This window comes from Lissotriton vulgaris, chromosome 3_2 (genome assembly GCF_964263255.1).
Source record: "Lissotriton vulgaris chromosome 3_2, aLisVul1.2, whole genome shotgun sequence".
Taxonomy (NCBI): Eukaryota; Metazoa; Chordata; class Amphibia; order Caudata; family Salamandridae; genus Lissotriton; species Lissotriton vulgaris.
In genome coordinates, this window is record NC_141690.1 from 268,868,826 (window position 1) to 268,894,215 (window position 25,390).

At 44.8% G+C, this 25,390-nt stretch overlaps 1 protein-coding gene across 1 annotated transcript in view; it reads right to left on the reverse strand.

The window, feature by feature from the left end:
• LOC147725658 (zinc-binding protein A33-like) overlaps nucleotides 1–11,071 on the reverse strand; it is a 98,384-nt gene extending 87,313 nt beyond the window's left edge. The window contains exon 1 of the mRNA XM_086964565.1: nucleotides 10,957–11,071. Coding sequence (XP_086820691.1) covers nucleotides 10,957–11,032 — 76 coding nt within the window. The 5' untranslated portion in view covers nucleotides 11,033–11,071. The remainder of the gene's footprint in view (nucleotides 1–10,956) is intronic.
• Between the last annotated feature and the right edge of the window lie 14,319 nt (nucleotides 11,072–25,390).

Here is a 25,390-nt window from a genome sequence, read left to right on the forward strand (position 1 = left end):
CACAGGTACAACATAAAACACCGCAATCTGGCAATGCATGACCCTTATACTCACTCTCGACCGACTCTGCTGCTTTTTCTCTCGCACCGTCAGCACCTTCTTCGGCAGGGATTCTTCTTCTGGTCGTCGATGACTAGGGACCTTGGGGTAATCTAGACCTGACCTAGGTTGCCTTCCTCAAGAAGAAAACCATCTTTCCCTGCTACCAACTGCGGGGAATGAGATTTTGATGTCTTTTCTGATCACTTTGATACCTATCTCATTCATCTATTTTGGATCGATTATTTTCTGTCATTGAGTAAAAGGCAAACCCCCATAGGTTAAATCAACCCCATAGACTGATGCAACTCTGAAGAACCACTTACGACTGATAAAGTTTAAAAAGTTTAATATAAAATCATAATTAAGTGCATATACAATCCTCTCAGGATAAGATTCAACAAATATACAGGAACTAAAAGGAACATAAATTCCCTAAAGAACCTAAGTCTACAAAAGAATACAATTAATATCAATTCCAGAATCAACAGATTAAAAAGCATAGACACAAAGTGGTTCCGTTGTGTCATCTACAAAAAGAGAATAAACAAGGTAAATCTGTCCCTACTCTATGCTAGGTGACATCCCTACTTTGCAAGTTCCTTTTACCCTAAAAAGGTGTCAGCAGTTTGACTTCCAAAGAAGTTCAAACTCTCTTAGCCTCTAATGGTAACTTATGTCGAGAAGCAGTACCCTTTCTGCCTACCCATCCGCTCTCTAAGGGTCCTCGGCCTACTGCTCTCTTGCGCTCTGCTCTTTCTCTCTTCGCCTTTGCCTCAGGCCATCTGCGCTCTGATCTTCTGTTCTGCGCTCTGAGCTCTTGTGCTTTGTCTTCAGGCCATCTGCTCTGAGCTAACTTCTCCCCTGGGTGCTGTCCCTAAATACACAATCACAGTATAGGTGGAACGCCCCCTTGACGCCCACCACATGCACATTCACATGATGTCATTCTCTAGGTCTTTCCATAGCTTCGTCTCTTCGCGTCGTCCGTTAAGTTGACCTTTCTTCTTAGACGCCATCTTCATATTCTTGTTGGCGACTTCATTGACATTCCAGTTGACACTTTCAGAGCAAAGTCTATCACTTCATCAGAACTCTATTCTTTACGACTGTGTTCGTAACCTCATTTGGTCCTGTGAACGGTCATTTCTAAACAAGACCCAAATTCCAAGCGTCTCTTATCTCACTTAGGCCATAAACTTCGTCTAGCATTGTCACCTTAAATTTAACAAGACCTTTGACTCTTGGCTCGCACGTTTAGATCAAGGCTATCCACAATTCCTGTGAGCCCACTAAATTACATACAGCGGACTACACTCCTGCGAACCCTTGGTCAGTCAGGTTAAAATCACACATGACCAAACTCTTCTAACATTCCTACAAACTCTTCTACACAGTATAACCTTTAACACACATTTATATATAATCGAATTTTAGCAAATCATTGATTATAGCGAATGCATCTTACATAAAATACAACATTATACTCTTATTCTTATATAGTGCTATATAGTCTGCACATTTCTTCACTCTGCATTTCATCTTCTTTCTCTGTTTTATAATTACATACGTACATCTATTTTGGTTTTGCACGTTCTGTTGTTCTTAAGCATTTCTACACATTTCTATATTAGCCCACTACGTATACGGGCCTTCTAATCTAAAGTGAATACAAATACATTTCCTACTACATTGGTTACATCGGCTAATTTTATACTACAAGTGCTACGTTTATGCGATATACTTGTGAATATGGTATAGATATACTTTTTATTCAAATTGCGCTCTCTCACTTACTATCTTGCCATATTTCACATCAGTTACATCACCGCATGCTATGATCACGAGTACGACACCTTCACGACTGGCTGGTTATATTTTAGGTTTCATCGTTCACATTCCGAATATCCACATTAACATATTAGTTTTTACACGATTCGTTTATAGCCACGAACGGCTTTAACACCATCCGACACTCGTTTCATGTTTTTGCTTGATCAACTCACGAGAATGCGCCATGTGCACCATCGTCACCACTTGGAGATGCATTTTTTAGGTTGCCTGCTATTCGACTTGTTGTCACTTGCTTTTGTTCTAGAATTGAACTTCCCCTGACTGACGAAGGGCATTTCCTGCCCGAAATGCATTGGGTCATGGATTAAAATGAACATGATATGGAGTCTCCATTGGAGAAAGGACTCTGAATGTTTCAAATAATTATAAGGAACCAGAGGATGCTGAAATAAATCCAGTGTGTACCTCAATAATTTATTAACACGTGTTTGAATTTTTGTTCCACGAGGAATACTTGGTTTGAACTTGATATTAAGTTGAACAACTACTAAGTAGCAAACAGCTGTGCGCTAAGGGGACGCCTCACAGATAGGGAGGCGCATTCTTTCTTAAAGATTGATTACTGCAATGGACTTTATCCCAATGCTCATAAATCTGTACTAAATAGGCTGCGGGTAATGCAGTATGCAGAAGCTCCTCTTTTATTTAAAATCCCTAAACACCAGTCTGTCCCTACCTTCTTTAAAGAATTGCATTGGAATCCGGTCCAACAGAGAACGGTCTTTAAAGTATTTTTATATCACACTAGCAGCCCGCCCCGCCGTTGCCCGGGGAAGAAGGGAATGGGGGCAGCATCGCAGCAGGAGAGGCGCAGCAGAGCGGCCGTTTTGTTGGTCCTGGACGCTTCTGCACACGCTTTGTTTTCCCCGACGTCCCGACTTTTTGGAAAAGGCTTTCTGAGCACTCAGTGTTCATGGCCCCCGCCCGTCTTAGGTCCTAGCTGCTTCTGCCCACGCTTTCTTTCCCCCGACGTCCCAGCTCCTTCACTTACCTCATCCGCCGCTCCTCGCCGTGCTGCTGAGTTTACCGCTCCACTGCTCCTCTGCTTCTCGCCGCTCCTCACCGCTTGTCCGCTCGCCGCTCCTCCCCACCTGTCCGCAACTCCTCCCCGCGCTCCTGTCAGCCGCTCTTCCTCTTGCTCCTGAACGCTGCTCCTCCCCGCGCTCCCGATGTCATCACGCACGTCGCGGCCAGCGCTACTTGCAAGGGACTACTTTTTTTTATTCCTCAATTTTTTAAAGAACGTATATTTTTTATTTTTATATAGCCTATGTCCTTCTGCTTGCCCTGAGGTTTTCAAAGATGTCTTGGGTGTTTGGATTGGTGGTGTACTTTTCGAGTTTACCTGGCTCAAAGGACACAGTTCTCTCTTTATAATAGTAGTATAGATTTAAAGCATTACATGGCCAAGGACCAGCCTACCTTAAAAATAGTTTCAACTGGTATACCTCAACCAGGTCCCTTCTTTCATCCTCTTCCAAACTGGTGAATGCACTTTTGAAAAGGCTGGGAGGAGAGAGATTGGTCTGTAATTGGTCGGATCAGTGAGGACCGTCTGATTTTTTTTATGAGTGGTGTTGTATTCTTGTAATGCACATTACCTTGGCAGTTGCTGCCTGGCAACGGAGGCTTCCATTCCTGGAATCCGGTTGAGGAGTCCAGTAGTGGAGGTTGTCGCGGTGAGTGCCAGCTGCTGGGGGTTTGCTCCTGCTTAGCAACATTAAACTATCTTTCTTCAAGCAAACCTGTGTCCCTGATCCTCAAAAAGTGGTACGATTTTCGCTGATTCCATTTTATTGGCACCGTAGCGACGAGAGGGAGGTATTAAGTAGCTGATTCACCAGCTGGTTAATAGCTTCTCCCCCGCGGAATAAAATAAAGGAGGGACCTGGATCCAAGGGAAGCCTGATTTGAGGCGACTTAGTGCTAGAAGAGAGTCCTCCATAGGAATGGGAGAAATAAAATCCAAGAAGCTAGCTTTACCTTTAGTGATAGAGAATGATGGAATAAGATCTGGACAACTCTCTCCCACATTCACCTTCTTGTTGCAGTCTACTACCTCTGTGCTATAAATGCCTTTTCAAAGTCAATTAGAAGCAATGCCAAGTCTGGGGGTAGGTGGTGACAGTGGGCCAGGGCCACATAAAGCCTCCGAAGACAATGTCTCGTGCTTCGAGTAGGCATAAACCCACACTGGTCAGGATGAACCAAAGTGGATAGGACCTCCTTGAGGCGGGTAGCAAACAGGGTCGCCAGGATCTTAACTTACACGTTATGTAAATATATTGGGCAATAACAGACACACAAAGTGGACGGAGGTTGTGTCTTGAGGATCACTGCAATTGCTGCGGTGTCGATTTCTGCTGGAAAGGGACCCAATTTTCTCATATCCTTGTAAAGTTAGGAAGTTGTGGAGTCAGAATATCTTGAAATACCAGGTAATATTCTGCGGGGGACCCGTCAGGACCGGGTATTTTACCGGGGGCCACAGCCGACAAGGCTTGCTCGAGCTCCTCAATGTTGAAGGCCTCGTTGGAGCTGAAATCTTGGTCTGTGAGAGGCGGGGAAGGGGAGCATCATCAATAAACTGAGTGGACAGAACATGATGCCTTGCAGGGGGGCAGTGTACAGTTGGTGATAGTAACAGTCAAACGCCTTCATTTTTTCAGGGAGGGAATAAAGGGAGGCCCCACATTCGTCGGTAATCTCAGCATGATTCTGTTTACCTGATGGTGGTAGGCCAACCAGTATAACAACTTCCCATTTTTATCCCCCCATCCATACACTCTGCCCGTTTTGGCACGCCGTAGATGCTTAGCGGCCTCTACAGATTGGAGGCAAATTTCTTCGTGAAGAAGGGTCAGATGTCAGGTGGTATTTCTCTCAGGGTTTGTCACAAGTTTGGCCTCAAGATCAAAGGAGCGGACCTCAAACTGGGTAATGTCCAAAGAGCAGGCCGGCTCCTGCACACAGATGCGTCCTTTGCAGAACCCATATATCGTGGCTTTGCTGACTGCCCAGAGAGTACCATTGGTGGCCACGGAACCTTCATTATTGTGTAAGTGTGCTTGCAGCTCCACATTAGAGGATGAACACTGGGCCCGATTCACAGAACTAACTTAAGACAAAATCCTAAACTTACTACCATTTTGGTATTCACAGAAGGCACTTACTCATTTTGGTATTCACAGAAGGCACTTACTCATCAATGAGTAAGTGCCTTCTGTGTATACCAAAATGAGTACGTGCCTTCTGTGAATACAAAAATGAGTAAGTTACTCAAAATAAGTGAGTTATTTATTTTATTTATTTATTTAAAAAGTTTTGTATAGTTTTGTATAGTCCGAACAAGACCTCAAAGGGTATCACACCGCTTCACAGCAAAGGAAGGGGGAATAAAGTAAGGGGACATTGAAGAAATGGTAAGGGAGGGTAACATAATGAACTACTAAGATTGCACAAGGATGCAAGAAACATTACTTAATAAGATAAGGTATATCTCAAAATGAGCAAGTTACTCCTTTTAGTATTCACAGAAGGCCCTTACTCATCAATGAGTAAGTGCCTGCTGTGAATACCAAAATGAGTAAGTGCCTTCTGTGAATACCAAAATGAGTAAGTGCCTTCTGTGAATGCCAAAATGAGTAAGGGCCTTCTGTGAATACCAAAATGAGTAAGTGCCTTCTGTGAATGCCAAAATGAGTAAGGACCTTCTGTGAATACCAAAATGAGTAAGGGCCTTCTGTGAATACCAAAATGAGTAAGTGCCTTCTGTGAATGCCAAAATGAGTAAGAGCCTTCTGTGAATACCAAAATGAGTAAGTTACTCAAAATGAGTAAGTTACTCATTTTGGCATTCACAGAAGGCACTTACTCATCAATGAGTAAGTGCCTTATGTGAATACCAAACAGAGTAAGTGCCTTCTGTGAATACCAAAATGAGTAAGTGCCTTCTGTGAATACCAAAATGAGTAAGTGCCTTCTGTGAATGCCAAAATGAGTAAGGGCCTTCTGTGAATGCCAAAATGAGTAAGTGCCTTCTGTGAATGCCAAAATGAGTAAGGGCCTTCTGTGAATGCCAAAATGAGTAAGTCCCTTCTGTGAATGCCAAAATGAGTAAGTGCCTTCTGTGAATGCCAAAATGAGTAAGTGCCTTCTGTGAATGCGAAAATGAGTAAGTGTCTTCTGTGAATACCAAAATGAGTAAGTGCCTTCTGTGAATACCAAAATGAGTAAGTGCCTTCTGTGAATGCCAAAATGAGTAAGGGCCTTCTGTGAATACCAAAATGAGTAAGTTACTCAAAATGAGTGAGTTACTCATTTTGGTATTCACAGAAGGCACTTACTCATCAATGAGTAAGTGCCTTCTGTGAATACCAAAATGAGTAAGTGCCTTCTGTGAATACCAAAATGAGTAGGTGCCTTCTGTGAATACCAAAATGAGTAAGTGCCTTCTGTGAATACCAAAATGAGTCAGGGCCTTCTGTGAATACCAAAATGAGTAAGTGCCTTCTGTGAATACCAAAATGAGTAAGTGCCTTCTGTGAATGCCAAAATGAGTAAGTGCCTTCTGTGAATGCCAAAATGAGTAAGGGCCTTCTGTGAATGCCAAAATGAGTAAGTGCTTTCTGTGAATGCCAAAATGAGTAAGGGACTTCTGTGAATGCCAAAATGAGTAAGTGCCTTCTGTGAATGCCAAAATGAGTAAGTGCCTTCTGTGAATACCAAAATGAGTATGTCAGTGTGAGTCAGAGTCAGGAGTCAGAGCAGGAGGAGGCCTCGCAGTCAGAGCGCGTTGGGCATCTCTGTTACGAACCAGGAGAACAGTTGATATGACGGCATACAGGATGTGATCAAGGTCTCCAGGAAGTTTGCTGCTTGCTGAGCTTGCCACAAATACTGGCAGCCACCCTAGGCAAAGGAATCTGTTTAGGCTTACAGAGGTAGTCTCGAGGTGATGCAAAAAATGCCCCAGACCAACTGCCATATTACATTGAAAGTCCTCTGGTACAATTTCCAACAGTGCAGGGATCAGGGGAGGACAAGGGGAGGACTGTCCCCATCTCCAGTCCAGGGGACCTCCAACTGAGACACCTTTCTAGAGCCAGGACGTCCTCACTAAGAAAGTCCCAGTTCCACAGTGGGTCCTAGATGATGGGTGAAAGGTGGGTAACTCCACAGACTCCGCCTGAGGAGGGGGGCAGCACCACCAGCCCTGATCAGCCGGGAATGCAAGGATAATTGAAGCCTATGGAGTGGGGTCCCCCGCACAGCAGAAGAAAGGGGAAAACCAAGGGGGACCCCACCGTGCCCCCAATTCCTGGTCCAGGCACAGCAGTAGGCAGGCAGTTCCACCCAGGGGGTGCCCATTTACTGCATCTCTAGGGTGTGCCGTACAGGTGACGCAGATGGTGAGCAAGTTTCCGAGCCCTCCAGGACCCAAACACCAGGTTGGGGGATTCCTCAGGTGGGGACGCCCTACACGCTCTTGCCCTGCAGCACTGCAGAAATCAATGCCCCCCCCCACCCCAGCCGGCACAGCTGTATGAATTCAGGCTGGGGGGGGGGCGGGGGGGGGGAGGGCGTTTGGGGGAACTTCAGGCTTCAGCAGTCTTCAGGAAGGGGGTAAAGGGAAGTGCTGGTAACAGTTAATGAGACGTGGGTCGCCGGCCGCCAGCTTCTACCAGCAGGCTCCCGGCCTCGATCTCCGTTGGTGACTCGATGGACATGGCCCGTATACAGGCACTAAATGAAGGGGGGGCGCCAGGCCTGACAAATGAGCCGAAGGTGCCTCCCAGTAGGCCCCGATCACGATGGGCCACCGCAGCCGCTGGATCTCGTCGGCTCCGCCGAGCCCCCGGGACCAGATGACCTCAGTCTCAGCTCCATCCATGCAGGTCAGCAGTGTCACGATCAAGGCCTCTGTCGGTGTGGCTCGGTCCGATGAGGTCAGAGCTGTGCTTCGGGTGTCAGATGGCCACCATTTTCCAAGATTAAAGACGGATTTGAGGGGAATACATGCAGCGCTCTACAGGGAGCGTCCATCATGTTGGCCAGTTCGACCACCCCTCAGGTCCATCTTTTTATGTGCGCAGTCTCCACCACGAGTGTGAAATCACCATCATTGTAAAATTACTATTATTAAAACTAAACTCCTAGTTTGTGAATACCCAACAAATACTGAACGTAGACAACAAAAGTTTAAGTTTACTTTGTGAGCAGGCCAAAGCGTGCCTAGGTTCACCATGACTACTCAATGTATGCCGTCATCCACCATTTTCTCTCAGTGTCCACCAAGAAGGAGTCACTATCTCATTGTGTTTAAGACTAGTCACTGATTTTCATTGGTTTATATCAAAATACAGAAATATCGACCTGTACATGTACCTACTGAGGCTGTCAATGCTGACTATAGCTTCCCCGTTTATACCAATTTTAACCATTACCTCTCAGTGAGTGCCAATGCTGACAATTGCCTTTCATTTTTTAGAAATGTTGACTCTTAGCATGTACCAGTGCTGACCGTTGCCTCTAAATGTTTGCAGTGCTGACCAATGCCTCTCAGATATGGTGAAGAATAAGCCGCTGTCTTGTTGTCTGTCCAGACTGATCGCTGATTGCCAGTGGTTTTATATCAAAATATTACATATGGAAATATTGGCTTGCACATATATCTATTCCAAATTGTCATCTACCGATATATCATCGAGGTGAACATATGCAGGGAAGTTGATTTACTGCTCTAACCCCACATCTGCATACCTTGACGATGTAATGGTAAGCAGTATTGGGGATTCGATACATGTGCAGATTTAATATTAAGAACTATCGGCCCGATTCACAAAGGTAAAAGTAGATGTTTGGTCTAAACTTATAACAAATGTCTGAGTTTATAACTTTGGGAATTCACAAAGGACATTTACGAGCACTATCTTTATGTTCGCACTTGGGGCTAAGATCCCTCACCATGCCATCAGTGAGAGCAGTCACAAGTCATTAACTCCCAGTGTGTACAAACACTGGCCAGTTCCTCCTGTGTGTGGCACAATAGCTTACTAAATGTCACTTGGTGGCAGATAGGGACTGTGGTCCCTCTGCGTGCCAAAGCTGGGCCAATGACAATGTCCGTTGGTAACAAGATAGGATAGTTACACTCAAGTACTGATTTACTAACACCTTACCACATTGCAAAGTGACTCTTAGTAATGCAAAGTAACACACAGGTAGTTACTTTCCACTTGAACAAGAAGTTCCTTTCTCAGATGAAAAAACTCTAAGCGCTGCTTTGCGTCAATTTGCACCGCTTTGCACCAAGGGGCGTTCGTAGGGTGTAGTTAGTTGGGTCAGCACAAACACCCATATTTTGGATGAAAAGCCTGATCTAGTAAGATATCCAGACCAGGCTTTGCATCATAGCCTATGCTTCCTTGAAGCAAGCGTTGAAAAGAGGAAATGTTTCTGTTTCCCATGTGCTGCATAGCACAGCACACGTCCACACGCGTGGGATCTTCATTAGGTTGGCTAAGTGTAGGATGTCTACAACACATACATTTAAAGGGGACCCGAGGGCAATTTAATGACCTGCTCTGAATACACGCCCTATAAACATTTATCACAAAGAAGTATCAGAGGGTCAGGAAATTTACAGGTAATTATTGAGGACAGTCATCGTAAGATGCTGCCACTAGCCATATAACTGAGAAATTACAGGAGCCAGGTCAGGTCAGTGTCTGGTCTCTGGCACCCATCAGTCACCACTCGGAACCGCCCTTCATCATTTGGGGCTCCGAGGACCAACACTGCACCCGATCTTACTCTCTAACAGAAAAGGCTTGACCTTTCTGTTAATCGGTGCATAATGGTTAGGAGTTGGAAATCTATGTGTTGGTAATGTAACTGACGGGGTAAAAAAGTGTGTGCAGTGCAAAGAACAAGGTGATACCAAGAATATAGAAAAAGTGAATAAAATTGGTTTAAGGAGCAGCGAAAATTTTAATAGGGTATAGCTCCCAACACCAATGTTAAAAATAGCCAAGACAGGGCAAATTATAAACTGTCTAGTGGTGGAACGTGGTCGACATGTTTCAGCAATTATTGGCCATTAGCCTTGCTTTCTTCAGGACCTAAACATACCGCTACTGCAAACAGAAAAAAAACCCAAGTTGTGAAGAAGTGTTATTGTATAAAGGAAAAGATTACTGGAACAACTTTGATATATAAGTGTCACCTGGACCTCCTAGATGTGTTTGTTCCAAGTCTTCTCACACAATCAATGGTAGACTGATTTGTGAGAAGTAGAGCCCTCACCCCACCTGGCTGCGGCTCAGGACATAGGTGAAGCACCGCTCTATCCGTCGGTACTCCAACGCGGCATCTGTGCCGTCTGGGGCGGATGTCACACTAGAAGGGTCTGCTTCCAGTACAAATCCTATACTATACAGCACAAACCCATCCTGCACCATAGTGCACGGCTGTCCGTCGCGCGGTGGCCGCGGGAGTCCTAGCAGATATGGTCCTGCTAAGTTCTTTCCTTCCCTCCTTTGCAAAATAACGCATCACATCTGTCCGCTGTGCTGTGTGTGCTGCATTAAGTGTGGTTCCTTCAGTTGTCCTGCACAGACCGTGTGCAGATCATAATCCCTGTACTCTGGCTAGACTGCATCATTCACACCTCTGATAAAAGAGGGGTGTCTTCAGCTCACTTTCCTGACTGAATAACACTAACCATTGCCCTCAGATGAGTTTTACACACCTCTGACCTGCCAGTCTCCATCAGACAGCCAACTCGATAAAAGAATTCCCATATTCAGGCGGTATAACATAACGTGTATTTGTAAAGCGTACGTTCACCCCTAGGCATCTTGGCGCTGAATAACAGATGTTTATTGTTACCCAACTCAATGGTACTCATTTTATCGACCTCAGATGGATGAAAGGCTGAGTGGACCCACCAGGATTTGAACCAGAGACCATGAGGTCGAACACAGGCCCCTGCAGTGGATGCATGAATCCACTGAGCCACCAGACCCAGCTTATGACTCTAACCAGATTCATTTTACTCACCTCTGTCCTGCATAACTGCATCAAGAGTGCCTGTAGATGAAGTCTGATTCCTTCTCCGAGCCCTTCTTGATGCCATCGGAGCCTCCACTGATGCTCAGAATATTCAGAGGAGCAGGAAGCAATGAGAGGTACTTGGGTATGAGCTGCATCTCTTGAGCGACTAGGGAGGAATCTAGATAACGGATACAGGAAACTCCACTTAGAAAGTGCTGACTGCAGCAATGTGCAATCTGTGCATGAGTGCGAGATGAAGAGGTGAAGATTACAGGCTAGAATAACCATCTCTCCATCCTAAAGAGTGTGTATGTGGTGAGACTCTAGACAACACCCCCACCATAACTCGTGTGCGTGTGAGAGAGCATGCATGTGTGTGTGTCTGTGTGTGTGCACACACGCATGCATGTGCGGAAGAGCATGCATGTATGTGTGTGTTGTGTGTAAGAGTGAAAGCATGTGTGCACATGTGTGTGTGAGTATGCATGTGTTTGGGGGTGTGTGAGAGCATGCATGCCTGTCAGTCCGTGTGGAGCGTGAGGGTGTGGGTGTGTGTGTGTAAGAGAATGTATGTGTGTGAGTGTGTCTGTGTGAGTGTGTGTGTTTGTGAGTATGTGTGTTGTGAGAGAGAGAAAGCATGTGTGTATGTGTGAGAGAAAGAGAAAGTGTGTGTGTGTGTGTGTGTGTGTGAGTATGCGTGTTTTTGGGTGTGTGGGAGAGCATGCATGTCTGTGAGTGTTTGTGAGGGGGTGAGGTTATGTGTGTGTGTGAGAGAGCGTGCATGTGTGTGACTTCTGCACTTATATTGCACTTTCTTACAAGTAGCTCAGCTAATTATGCGTTTTCCGGTCAAATAGTGGCTTGGATAGTGGCCCAAAAAAAGGGCCACCTGTCAATAGGCCCTAGAAGTGGCCCGGTAACCCCCTCCATAACTCTGGGGTTACTGTTGCCATAAAACAAGTGTTAATGTTGAAAAGGTTTATTGTCAATGTGAATAATAATAATATATGTGCATACAAAAACGAAATAGCATCTTTATTAACCAATTCGCCCGATGTAAACTCCACGTCAACCCTGACTCAGAAATACATAGTTCGGCAGGCCCTGAGACACAGGCCCGAGGTCACTGATTGACAGATCACAGGTGGAGTAGCACGTAGCTAGTGGACAAATACAAGAACAAGAAATCCCAGGTCAAATCTACAAATAGACCCAGCAACACCACAATGGTCCAGGGAGATTGTCCCCAATAAGGCACACATGTCTGGAGGGGTGCACGTGTTGCCAAAACACCAAGTCAAATGCCACATAAAGTAAGGAACACATTGATCATGTGTTCCCCATGCCCGACATCTGGACACATTATCTAATGGCCTTTTTGTGTCAAGGCAAGGTCAAGGCCCCGCCTCGACTGATTCACATTTGTTCAACAACTAAGTAATGCCACTGACAGAACTCTGGCATATTACCTATCTTGTATTTTCTAGCTGAGTTCTTGCAAGACTGCCTTGGAGGCGATGCTGTTAAAGTCACCTATTTTCGATTGTCAGCACGCTAGGAAAGGTAAATATTTATTGTATATATTGTCAGAGCTGACACCTCAATCTAGTTTTTTAGTTTAAAATGGCTTCTTTATGCTCCCAGTTTACCAGCAGCATGGGTATATCAAAACAGTGAAAGGTGTTTGCTAGGACAGCTGGACATAGCACAGATGGTACACTTTTTCTGCTGGGCGTGACACTGACGGTGTGCTTGGACCGCTGGGCGTGACACAGATGGTACGTGTAAAGAGGAGTCCAAGAAAATATTAAAATTGTAGTCTTTATTGAAGAGTAGGTACAGGAACCTCCAGCTCCTCCACAGCCTGCTTCACAGCTCAGTTTCATCTCTCTAGAGATAACATTCTAAGCTGCTAGGCAACCATTAACATTCCACATTAGTCATCTCTACACACCTTCCCCCTTATATATCCCACAACAAAAACTTGAAGGAAACTATTATACAGAACAGAAAGATGAATGAAAATCAATTTAACTACAAGGAGAAAAACACGTAAATACATTTGCCAAACTCCAAGTAGTCCCATCACACAGAATCACCACATTCTTCTTCACTTCCTTCAACTGAACAGGTTTAGAGAACTTGCTATCACCCTTGACAATAAAACCTCCACGTCTCACTACAATCCAATCACCAGATTTTATGTTAGGAAATTTGACACCTTTTAAGTGATCATAATGTTTGGCAGCAATGATTTGTTTGTTAAGCACTTGATCTCCAACCTCATCACGATTCACCCATACACATTCCCTGTCTTTCAACCACCCTGGTACTTCTTTCAAACCTGGTTCCCTTCCTTTAAAAGAAATGAAAGGTGACACTCCAGTCATGGAATGTGGTGTTACCCTATAAGACCACATCAGCTTCTTCAATTCTTCAGACCAGGACAAACCATTGCACAAAGAAAGTTGTATATTGTCCAAGATCAGGCGATTAATCCTCTCAACTAAGCCATTGGCTTGTGGCCTAAATAAAGCAACTCTCTCATGTTTAATCCCTTTCCCACACAGGAACTCCACCATTTTCCTAGAAATTAATTGCGGACCATTGTCTGACACCAAGACCTTTGGAATCCCCTCATTCAAGAAAACCTTCTCAAGAAACTTAATTACTTTTTCAGTTGTAATACTCTCAGATGTCTCAACCACAAACCACTTGGAGTGATAATCCACCAAAACCATTAAGAATTTGCAATTTGTTCCCAACTTGGAAATAGGACCAATGAAATCTAAAGCCAACCTTTCCCAAGGACGCTCAGGAAACTTCACAGAAGAAATAGGAGGTTGACGTAAAACTTTGGTCTTGTCACTAGCAGCACAAGCATAACAATCTTTGACAACTGCTTCAACCTCATTATCTAAACTAGGCCACCAGAATGACTGACGTACACGTCGCTTAGTCATATTTCTCCCCAAATGACCTTCGTGTGCCATGATGAGAATTTTAGATCTAAGATTCTTCGGTGGTACTAATTTGTCTCTCCTCCACAGTTTCCCTTCTCTTACACTTAACTCTTCTGCAACATTAATGAAACCTTTAAACCGTAAATCATTGCACAATTGCGCATCCCATCCATTAGAAATAGAAAACATAACTCTTTCCAATACTTCATCTTCCAACATTGCAGCATCCCATTGCTCCAACCCAAAAGCTTGTTCTTCAGTATATCTCACTTCCTCAACATCAACTTCAGACTCAATATCACTCACAACAACAGGTATTCTTGACAAGCAATCCGCTACTATATTCTTCAATCCCTTCATGTATTCCACTTCAAAATTGTACTCTAAAACTGATAAAATCCACCTTGATATCCTCGGAGTAACACTCCCTTCTAAACCTTTGCCCCCCTTAAACAAATGAACTAAAGGTTTGTGATCAGTACGAAGTCTAAATGGTAAACCCCATACAAAGTATTTGAAATGTTTAATGCCCCAACAACATCCCAAGGCCTCTTTTTCTATCACTGAATATGACCTCTCAGCACCCTGTAGTCTTCTAGATGCAAACCCAATAATTCTTTCTTCTCCATTACATACTTGCGTTAAAACTGCACCAATACCTATAGCGCTCGCATCAGTGGTGATAAAAGTTTTTGCTCTAACATCAAAGTGTCCAAGGCTGGGTGCAGACAATATTCCATCTTTAACATCTTGGAATGCTTTTCCACAAGCATCACTCCATACAAACTCAACACCACTTTTCATAAATATCCGCAATGGTTCCACAATATTAGTCAAATTTCTCACAAACTTGGAGCAATACTCCGCTAAACCGAGAAAACTCCTCAACTGATCTTTAGTAGAAGGAACAGGAGCATCTCTAATGGCAGAGACAATACTTTTCTTTAGTCTGATTCCTTCCTTGGAAATTTCGTGGCCAAGGTAATTAACTACATCCTTCCTTAACTGACATTTCTCCTTCTGAATAGTCAACCCATGTTCTCTCATTCTACACAAGACACTTTCCATCACTTGATCATGATGATCAAAATCTTTGCCGACAATTAACACATCATCTTGGAAGCAAAGTACATCATTTATACCATGAAGAACTTTTCCCATGACCCTTTGGAACACCGCTGAGGCCGAAGCTAGTCCAAATGGCATCCTACGGTAACGAAAAGCACCCAGCGGTGTTACAAATGATGTCAAATGTCTAGATTCTTCATCGAGATCAATCTGGTGATATGCTGACGACATATCAATGACGCTAAAAACACACCCCCCGCCCATTGCCGTCAACATCTCTGAAATGTTTGGTAGAGGTTGGCGATCAACCCAAATGTTCTTGTTTAGATCGCGAAGATCAATACATGAACGAATCTTCTTTCCCCCATCCTTGGGCGCGACGACAATTAGCGCAAGCCACTCAGAAGCCTCAATAGGCTCAATTATCCCCAAATTCAGTAACCTATCAAGTTCAACTTGTAAAGGACCTTTCATGAGATGGGGAACAGATCTAACTTTGTGAACTACGGGAGTAGCATTACTTTTGAGAATAATTTTATGAGAAAAATTTCTCAACTTTCCCAATTCATCACAAAAGACATCAGAGTACTTTCCCATAATTAAGGAATCATAACCCTCACTATTTACTAAGCATATAGACTGAACTGGAACAGTGGCATTAGGATTTAAAACTATACCTAAATCTCTCTGGTGACGCCATCCCAATAAATTTGAACCTTGTTCAGTTAGGTCTTATAGGGTAACACCACATCCCATGTGGTCTTATAGGGTAACACAACATCCCATCCTCGTCGCCAATGTAAAGATGAGTCCAAGAAAATATTAAAATTGTAGTCTTTATTGAAGAGTAGGTACAGGAACGTCCTGCTCATCCACAGCCTGCTTCACAGCTCAGTTTCATCTCTCAAGAGATAACATTCTAAGCTGCTAGGCAACCATTAACATTCCACATTAGTCATCTCTACAGTACGCTTAGCTCCTGGGTGTGACACAGGGTGATATACGGACATTTAGGGGGAAAAAAATTTGGACCTGGGAGATTGGGTGTAAATTGAGTTTGACCAAGAGAGGCCTGTGGTTCTCGAGTTATTCCTGTTTTCCGCAAACTATTGTTATTATCTTTGTCCCAGAACGGATCGTGACAGTCAATCAGGCTCACTTATGGGCATATTTACAAGGATTTGTTTATCGCTGTATTTACAAGTTGCCACTAACTCTAGTTAGCAGCATTTTTCTAGAGTAAACATGATTTTTTTCTAAAGCACCACTTCTGTTAGCATTACTTACCGAAAATGAGATTCAAGGTAGGCATTGCCCTGTGAAAACTCCTCCAAAACACACAACACAACATTTACAAAAATTCCCTTGAATGTTGAAAACAAAAAACTTGCTGCTGAGTCCAAAAAGCAGCAGTTTTTTAATGTCAATACTTAGCTGATCTTAAAAATGGTGCAAACACACCTGTATTGAAGGAAGACAATCCCAGTTCATCATTGGCAACCTTAACGACGTCATGGAGCTTCTGCTACTGCAACTCAGAGCACCAAGAACACCACCACCTCCACAGAGGCAGCGCAACTGAAGAGCACAGGTCTACAGCCAGAGGATCACCATCATACACCTCCGGCCAGAGGACGTCATAGCCCATTACAGGCTAAAAAGGTTATCCATTCTCCGTCTCTTCACCCAGATTGCACCATGGCTGCAGGCCACATCCCAGTGTAGCACAAACATTCCTCCACAGCTACTTGCTGTGCTGCACATGCTGGCCTCAATGACTTTTCAGCCGCCCACTGCCAGAGTGGCTGGAATTTCCCAGGGATCCTTCTCCAGGTTCCTCCCTACTGTCCTGGATGCCATCATCAGCCTGACAACGCAGTATCTCCACTTCCCCAACACTGTGCAAGAACAACTCACCAACAGGCAGGGTGCTTATGCCACTGCCGGTTTCCCGCATGGTTTGGGGCCAATGGACTGCAACCATGTGTAACTTGTGCCTCTTGCGGACACAGCACACACACCTACTCCATGAATGTGCACGGGATACAAAAAGGAAAAGAAGGAGGCCAAAGTATCAGAAGGGTCCAAGTTATGCAGTACAAAATTACAGACATTAATTCACTGGCACTCCCAGCAATCCAAGCTACTTTTGGTATAATAATGCTGATGTGTTGGTCGCCTGGTGCCCAACTTAGTAACCATTGTGCTATTCACAGCAACCTGAAACATTATTTGCATCATCAAATACTGGTTACATTCACCTGTGCTTGCTCCACTATTATAATTCTATTACCTCTAGTATGTGGGTAGCCGTCCAGTGTTGGTATATAGAGGAGGAGCTCGACTGCATAAGAAAGGATTGGCGCGAGACCTTGCGCCCGAGAATTCAAGCGCCTACAGGAACAAAATCCGTAATGCCAAGCGTTACCAGCGCCGAAAGGCCAATTCAAGAAGAAAGAAATCAGCAGAAAAAGAAAAAGAACGTAAAGAAATGGAACAGGAAGTGAGCAATTATTCAGAAATAACAGGTACTGCCCCCTCAGTTATCAACCTTACTGACATGGTGCTGTCCCAGTCTGAACTCCGTATCCTATCGATGGGTCTCACATTCTGTCCTCCCTGTGATTTTAATTATGTGGACACAAGGATTGATCTGTACAAATTTGTCCGCAAGATGAAATTGCAGAAACATTTCTCGGGTGGTAGAACACGCAACACCCTTGTGAGGGCTGAGACAACCAACGAGGGGCTTCAAGCCCGTGATGCCCCGGGTTTAGAGGCTATGGAATCACTTAGACTGGAGCAGTCAATATCTCAGGAAGCCTCAGCACAGACGACAAGTAGGGTGGGAGGCCTTACATCCTTTAAACCGCGCTCCACTTATACTCCTGTGATGTTATATGACAACATAGACATCTTCCATGATGCTGCTGTTAAAGAGATCAAGTTGTTACACTCAAAATTGCTCAACTCCAAACGCAGGAAATTTACACAGAATGACCAATACTTAAAACTCATCAAGAAGATCCAAGCTAATGAAAATGTCATTGTCAGGCAATCTGATAAGGGAGGGAACATAGTTTTATGGCCGCGAAAACTATATTTGGAGGAAGCCCTCTCTCAGTTGAACAATGCAGATTGCTATAGACATAGTGACATCACCCTCATCAAAAAAGCCCAGGAAGGCAAACACCAGGGAGGAGCCAAGATGGCGACCGGAGCGGACCTGTAGGCTCCCGGCTCCGCTAGTCTTTTTCTGCCGTGCTGAAATCCTGCTTCAAATCCTGGCGCACTTGGCGGTGGACTGTGGGCGAAACGGCGCTGATCTCGGCGGTGCTTTCCCGGACCCTCGACCCGCCCGGCAGCCGAAGATATTCGCCTCCTGGCTCCTGACCCTGGACCCCACATGCGAGGATTCCTCCTGCCGTGCCCCGTGGACCTGTTGCCGGCCGGAGCGCTCCGCCGGCACTGGCTGCGGCGGAACCAGTGTGACTCCTGTGAGGCGCTTCTCGAGCTCAGCCGCCTGGGGTGACGCGTGGCAGACGGAGAGAGGACAGGGCTTACGGAGCTGTTGAACCCCGTCGCAGCGGAGCCTTTGTTGGAGACGGCAGGTACGGGAGGAGGACTGTCCGGCCATTTTGGGTCACGTATCGCCTGTGGACCCCGTGCCTCGCCGCCCGTGGTCGCTGAGGGACGCTTACATCGAGCGGAATAATTTTTAGACACGGTGCACGCCACTCGGATAGCAGCTATAAGGGAGGGCGCCGGTGCTCTCCTTTCACTGGTGACTGTTGTGTCATTTGGACATAATGGCGGAGTGCGCCGCCAGGTTTTGCGGGGAGGTGCGCCCGTCCACGCCAGAGACCGGTGCTGCCCTGACGACAGGAGTATTCGAGACTCGAGGGATCCCCCGGGGAAACAAAACCCAGGGGCAACAGTCTGAACCTTCACTTGGAGCCGTTCTGTCGGCCTTGCACGATCTCCGCTCGGAAGCCCGCCGCTGCTACCTGGAATTGGGGGACAGGCTGGACCAAATGGCGTCTGTGTCGGGACGGTGCACTACTGAACCGGAGTCGCAAAGTTGCCGCCTGTCACCGCCTGCACCGTGTTGGGAGCCTGCGCTCTCCCTCGCCTGTTGTACAGCTGAGCTCGCTGTGTATTTCGCTGCTGCCCAAGACCATCAGCTTGAAGATTCTACACGGGACACTTTGTTTCCCCTCCCAGCGCAGTGTGCAACATTGTGGCTGGACTCCCTGTCGTGTGTGCCTCGAGAACTGTCTGGGACGTTGCAGCTGCCTCTTCCTCCTGCGCTGAGCCTCTTTTCTATCCTGCTTACGACAACGTGTGCTTTTGGTGGAACTATGGTACATTTTGTTACACTCGTTAGACTCCCTGATGACTCATCGCGGCCATTTTGTGCTTTCTTGTTGATGTCCTCCTCCCTCTTGCCATTTTACTCCTTTGTCATGTGGTGGGCGGGCCTCTCTTGGGTGGCGCGTCTGGGGGTGTATCCACGCTCGGGCCAGGGCTAGGTCGATGTGCGGCCAGGTTGGTTCTTTGTCTTGGTGGGGGCGGGCCTTCTTCATGCGCTTCATTTTTGGGTTTGTCCGAGGTCGGGTCAGGGCTAGGTTCTCCATGTACTGTCGGTTGCTGGGCTGGTGGGACCGGGATTGGAAGTTGTACATTCTTGTCTAAGTCGCACAAGTTATAATGTTTTTCCCTAACTGCTTTTGTACTAATATCTGGCTCTCAATAGCCGCAAATTGTGTGGGGATTGTGTTTCTGCCTGGGGTACCGGGAATGGTTTGATTGGCTCCTCCTCCCGCTTCACTTGTAGTTTTTGAGGGTCGCAGATTAGGATGGCCTTTTCTCACTCTCTATATTCCATGGTAACATTTTTATTACTTTTTCTCCTTTTTCCTTTCTTCTTCCTTTGCTTGAACTACATTTCGGGTTCTTTATGGGGCGACAGGCACATTGTCGGGGGGGGTAGGCCGTAGCCTCCGCGTTGGTGCAGGGTGGGGGGGTAGATTTAATTTCTGTATTTAGTTTCTATGGGCCTTTTCTCTTACTTTCCTGCGCTTTCTCATACTGTTTTCCTTTCTGGGTCTGTGATAGGGGATGGTTGGGAGTGGGTGGCACTGGAAGTGGCACGAGCGTGGCTCCTGTTGACCGTTTTGTTTCTCTACTGTTTTGCCGCTTTGACGAAGAGCTTCACGTAATTGATATTATTTCTACTGTTGCCTACTCATGTGGACTCAATGTACGGACTCGGATCTCCTTTACACCTATCCTTCATTGACTTTTATTTCATCAAAAAACTTTAAAATTTGACCTTTACTGATCCTTCTCCCTGGCGGCATGTCCTTTCCAGCGTAACTGTTATCAATTGTTGTCGTATTACTTGATGCCGTCGGAAGACCGTAATGTTGACACCTGTGCTCATAAGTGTTGTGGCCGGCCGGATGGTTGTAGGCCCGTATTTGTTCTTCTGCAACATGCACAATAAAGGTCTTCAAAAATTTAAAAAAAAAAAAAAAAAAGCCCAGGAAGACTTTTATTCATTGTTGATGGGGTGGAGATCTTTTGGACTACTGAGTATGGATGAGCTTAAGTACTTAAAGAATGACAACCCGATCATGCCAGTTTTATACTTAATCCCAAAGGTTCATAAGAACCCGGACAATCCTCCGGGGAGGCCAATAATAGCAGCTTGCGGGGGTCTGCTAGAAAAGACAACTATCTATGTAGACTCATTTCTGCAAGAATTTGTGCAAAGCTTACCATCCTTTGTCCAGGATTCAAATGACTTTGTGAGGAAAATTGAGGACATTAAGTGGGATCCTGAGTTATGGCTCATTACATTAGACGTCACGTCTTTATACACCAGTATCAATCATCAAGACGGTCTTCGAGCCACAGAATTCTTTCTGGGATTAAGACCAATAATTATGGCTGATCACAATCGTATGTTGTTATCTATGATTTCATTCTGTTTACATCATAATTTCTTTATGTTTAACAACAGATACTACCAGCAAGTCAGGGGTGTGGCCATGGGGGCCTGTTTCTCTCCCAGTTACGCCTGCCTCCATATGGGCTATTGGGAGAGACAGGTCCTCTTTGGGGAACACTCTGATATTGCTATGCGGTCTATCATACGTTGGTATCGTTTTATAGACGATGTGTTCCTAGTTTGGAGGGGTACTCGTCAAGAGGCTGAGCACTTTATTGAGACTCTTAACTGCAACAATTACAACTTGAAGTTTACTTCTGAAATCAGTAGGGAACAGGTACATTTCCTAGACATGACAGTTTCAGTTGGACAGGACAAACTTGAAACCAGGTTATACCGGAAGCCGACGGCAGGAAATACAATACTTCATGCCAACAGCCATCACCCTGCCCATCTGATACGCAGCATCCCCTATGGAGAGATGCTGCGTATCAGACGGCTGAGTAGCACTGAAGCTCAATGTCATCAAGCTCAGCAGGCTAGCAGGATTAGATTTTTGGCTAGAGGGTATAATCCTGCAGTGATCGACAAGGCAATAGCTAAGGCTAATGCGTTGTCACGAGGTGAAACCTTGCAACGCAAGGACACTGTCGTGCCAACCACCTCCCAAGATCAGACAGTCAGACTGATCTGGGCCTACAACAGGCAACACAGGGTGCTTAGCAAGATCATCTCCAAACACTGGGGCCTAATTAAATGTGACCCTATCATAGGTGATAAAATTCCAACAACACCATCAATCACCTATAGAAAAGCATATTCGATGCAAGATGCATTAGTCAAATCTAGCCCAGAGGTATTGACAAGAAAGAACTGGCTCGATAAGAGTAAAGGCTTCAGGAAATGCTCCTCCTGCAAAGCATGCCAGCATGGGCTCAATAAAACAGAATATGCAGTCCCATTCACCCCCAGTGCACGCAAGATTAAGAAACAACTAACTTGCAAGAGTGAATTTGTGGTTTATGTGCTGGAGTGTCCGTGTGCCCTGCGGTATGTGGGTAGTACCAAGCTACAGGTGCACAAGAGGATACTCCAGCACATAAGGGCCATCAATACCAGTGATCCGGCTTATCCGGTGGCCCGCCACTTCAAAGAGCACCATAACAATGACAGCACCCTGTTGCGTTACTATGCTATAGACAGTGTGGGCCCATTGAGAAGAGGAGGAGACAGGGAGGGAGCCCTTAGGAGACTGGAGACCAGGTACATACTGGAAATGGATAGTCGAGCCCCGGGGGGATTAAACTCCACGGAAGATTTTTACACGTGTCTCTGAACTATTAACATTATATAAGTTTCTGTCCTGGTAATCCGACCTTATTCTCACCGATTAAGCTTTTTTGGTCATGATGCCCAATTGAATATGTCAATATGTGAGTTCCCAACTATTCTGATGTCTGGTACATGTCTAGAGGTGCATATGGCCCTTTTGTGTAATGTAGCCTAGGCTTAGGCTACATGACTGTGTAACAAACGCGAAAACAGTACGTACAAAAGAGATGATGATAACAAAAAAAGATACAAAAAAACTTTATAAAATGTCAGATAAAACAAATAAAAATTGATTCACATTACTCACTTTCACGTTAAATGTCAAAATAGTAATAGCCAAATTGTGGTTACAGGCGTTAATATGAGATATATGGAAAGAGAGGCTGCGATATCGCTTGACCTTTCAGTTGAGGGATATCTCCTCTCTTCTCTATCCTCTATAAAGACACAGACTAAAGGGTGGCGTGTGCGAAATTTGAAGTCAGGATGCTGCGGTCTCAGGGACCAGTTAGTGCATTTATGCAGCCAAACATTTGGATTACCTGAGGTCTCATCCAGTGTAAATAGTGTATATTTAGTGTATATATATTAACTATTATTGTTCTTGTATATATTTAGTTTACACTTGATTTTAACACTGTTTTGCAGAGTGAATATATGATTGTTATTTATTGAAGTCCCAATTATTTATATGACACTTTTTGCACTTTCCTGACTTGTTGCACATTGCCAATTTTGCACTGTATTCCAAATCTCTTTAAGGGATTATCCCGAGATTAGAGTTTTGAAATGTATGATAATGATTATACTTTGCATTTGCACTTTATCAACTTTTTGCATATTGCGAGGACATTTCAAATCAGACCGGGGATTATCCCATAATGTGCCAAGCTACTAAAAGCTTAAATGTTGTCTATGTCTATCAATGAAAGCATTCTGCATGTGACCATTTTGCACCAATGGCGATACATTTTGACTAGCATTTGCACTTTAAAAATTGCCCCCTCCCTTGCATGCGTCATGTGACCAAGGCCTCTGTGAAGGCTGAAACGTTATGCTGAGGTGTGCCGCTTTTCTAACTAAATAAAAACACTGCTCACCTGCATTTGGGTCTCCTCTCTTCTTCTGCGCCGACGGTATCCAGGACTGGGCTCCAGGCGAGAGAAAGCAGAGATTGTTTCATATATATATATATATATATATATATGGAACAATCCCCGCTAACTCTCGCCCGGAGCCCAATCCTGGATACCGCTGCGCAGGAAGAAGAGAGGAGACCTCAGGTGCAGGTGAGCAGTGTATTTTTATTTCAACGAGGAGACGGCACACCTCAGCATGACATTTCGGCCTTCACAGAGGCCTTGATCACATGACGCATGCTAGGGAGGAGGCAATTTTTAAAGTGCTAGTGCTCGATTAAGTGCAACATCATTGGTGGCTCAAGGTCACATGTAGAATGATTAATATCATAGACATAGACAACAGTTATATGCACTACGCATCGCGGGATAATCCCTGAAGTCAGCCTATGTTACAAAATACAAATAATAATATTTAAAGTGCAAATGCTATCTAACCATTGTAAACAATACACAACAGGAATCACTGGGAAGTCCAGTAGATTAGCAGTGCAAAAATAGGCAACAGTGCAATATGGTAGATAAAGTGCAAATAGTGTCATGTAAACAGTTTGTCATCGCTATAAATATACGCAATACACTTTGTACAATGTCATGTTTAAAATCAGGTGTAAAAAAATAGATCATGAGTTATAAATATATAAATATAGGTATAAAAACATGAATGTACAAGCATCTTGCCAATAAATATATTTACACCCGACATACACTATTTACACAGGATGAGACCTCAGGTGGACAATTAGAACATAACTGCTTGAATGCATATGAAGCCTTACCACCGAGATCGCAGCATCCTATTTGTATTGCACGCACAAATTACTCAAATGTCTATGTAAGGCTGGAGGGTTGAGAGGAGAGGAGATGTTAACCCACCGCTAGGTTAGGAGAACATCGCAGCCTCTCCTCCCATAACTCCCCGCCGAGACAAGTGACCATAGGTTGAGCCTCACCATACCATTAATATACCTAAGTGAGTAGTGACAAAGGACGTTACCATGTGCATATTTTTTGTTGTGAAAGTTTTTTTATGTGTATAAAGTTTTTTTCTATCAGTTCTCTCATTTTTTATTTGGTCATGGTGTTAAGCTCTTGATACATCCTTGTGCAGCCTAAGCCTAGGCTGCACTGCACACTGAGACCATCCGCAGAACTAGACATGTGCTGGTTGGTGAAGAAATAAGTTTTACTCGTAAACAGTCAGATGAATTCTCAGAACAACTAGGAGGGTAATATTCTGTAGGGTAGGGAAGGCCCACAGGTTTACACTTATGTTGGCATTTCAGAGACACGTGTAAAAATCTTCTGTAGAATTCAATCCCCCCGGGGCTCGACTATCCATTTCCAGTATGTACCTGGTCTCCAATTTTCTTAGAGCTCCATCCCTATCTCCTCCTCTTTTGAGAGGGCCCACACAATCTACAGCATAGTAACGCAGCAGGGAACTGTCATTGTTGTGGTGCTCTTTGAAGTGGCGGGCCACCGGATATGCCGGGTCACTTGTGTTGATGGCCCTTATGTGCTAGAGTATCCTTTTGTGCACCTGCAACTTGGTACTACCCACATACCGCAGGGCACACGGACACTCCAGCACATACACCACATATTCACTCTTGCAAGTCAGTTGTTTTTTGATCTTGCGCGCGCTGGGGGTGAAAAGGATTACATACTCTGTTTTGTTCAATCCGTGCTGACATGCCTTACAGGAAGAACACTTCCTGAAGCCCTTACTCTTCCCTAACCAAGTCTTTCGTGTAGGGACTTCTGGGCTGGATTTAACTAAGGCATTTTGCATAGAGTATGCTCTCCTATATGTGATAGAAGGAGTGGTTGGAATTTTGTCACCTATGACGGGATCACATTTCACCAAACCCCAGTGCTTAGAGATAATTTTACCAAGTGCCACATGCTGTCTATTGTAGGCCCAGATCAATCTTACTTTTTGATCCTGGGAGGTGGTAGGTGTATTTGTAACTTTGCGT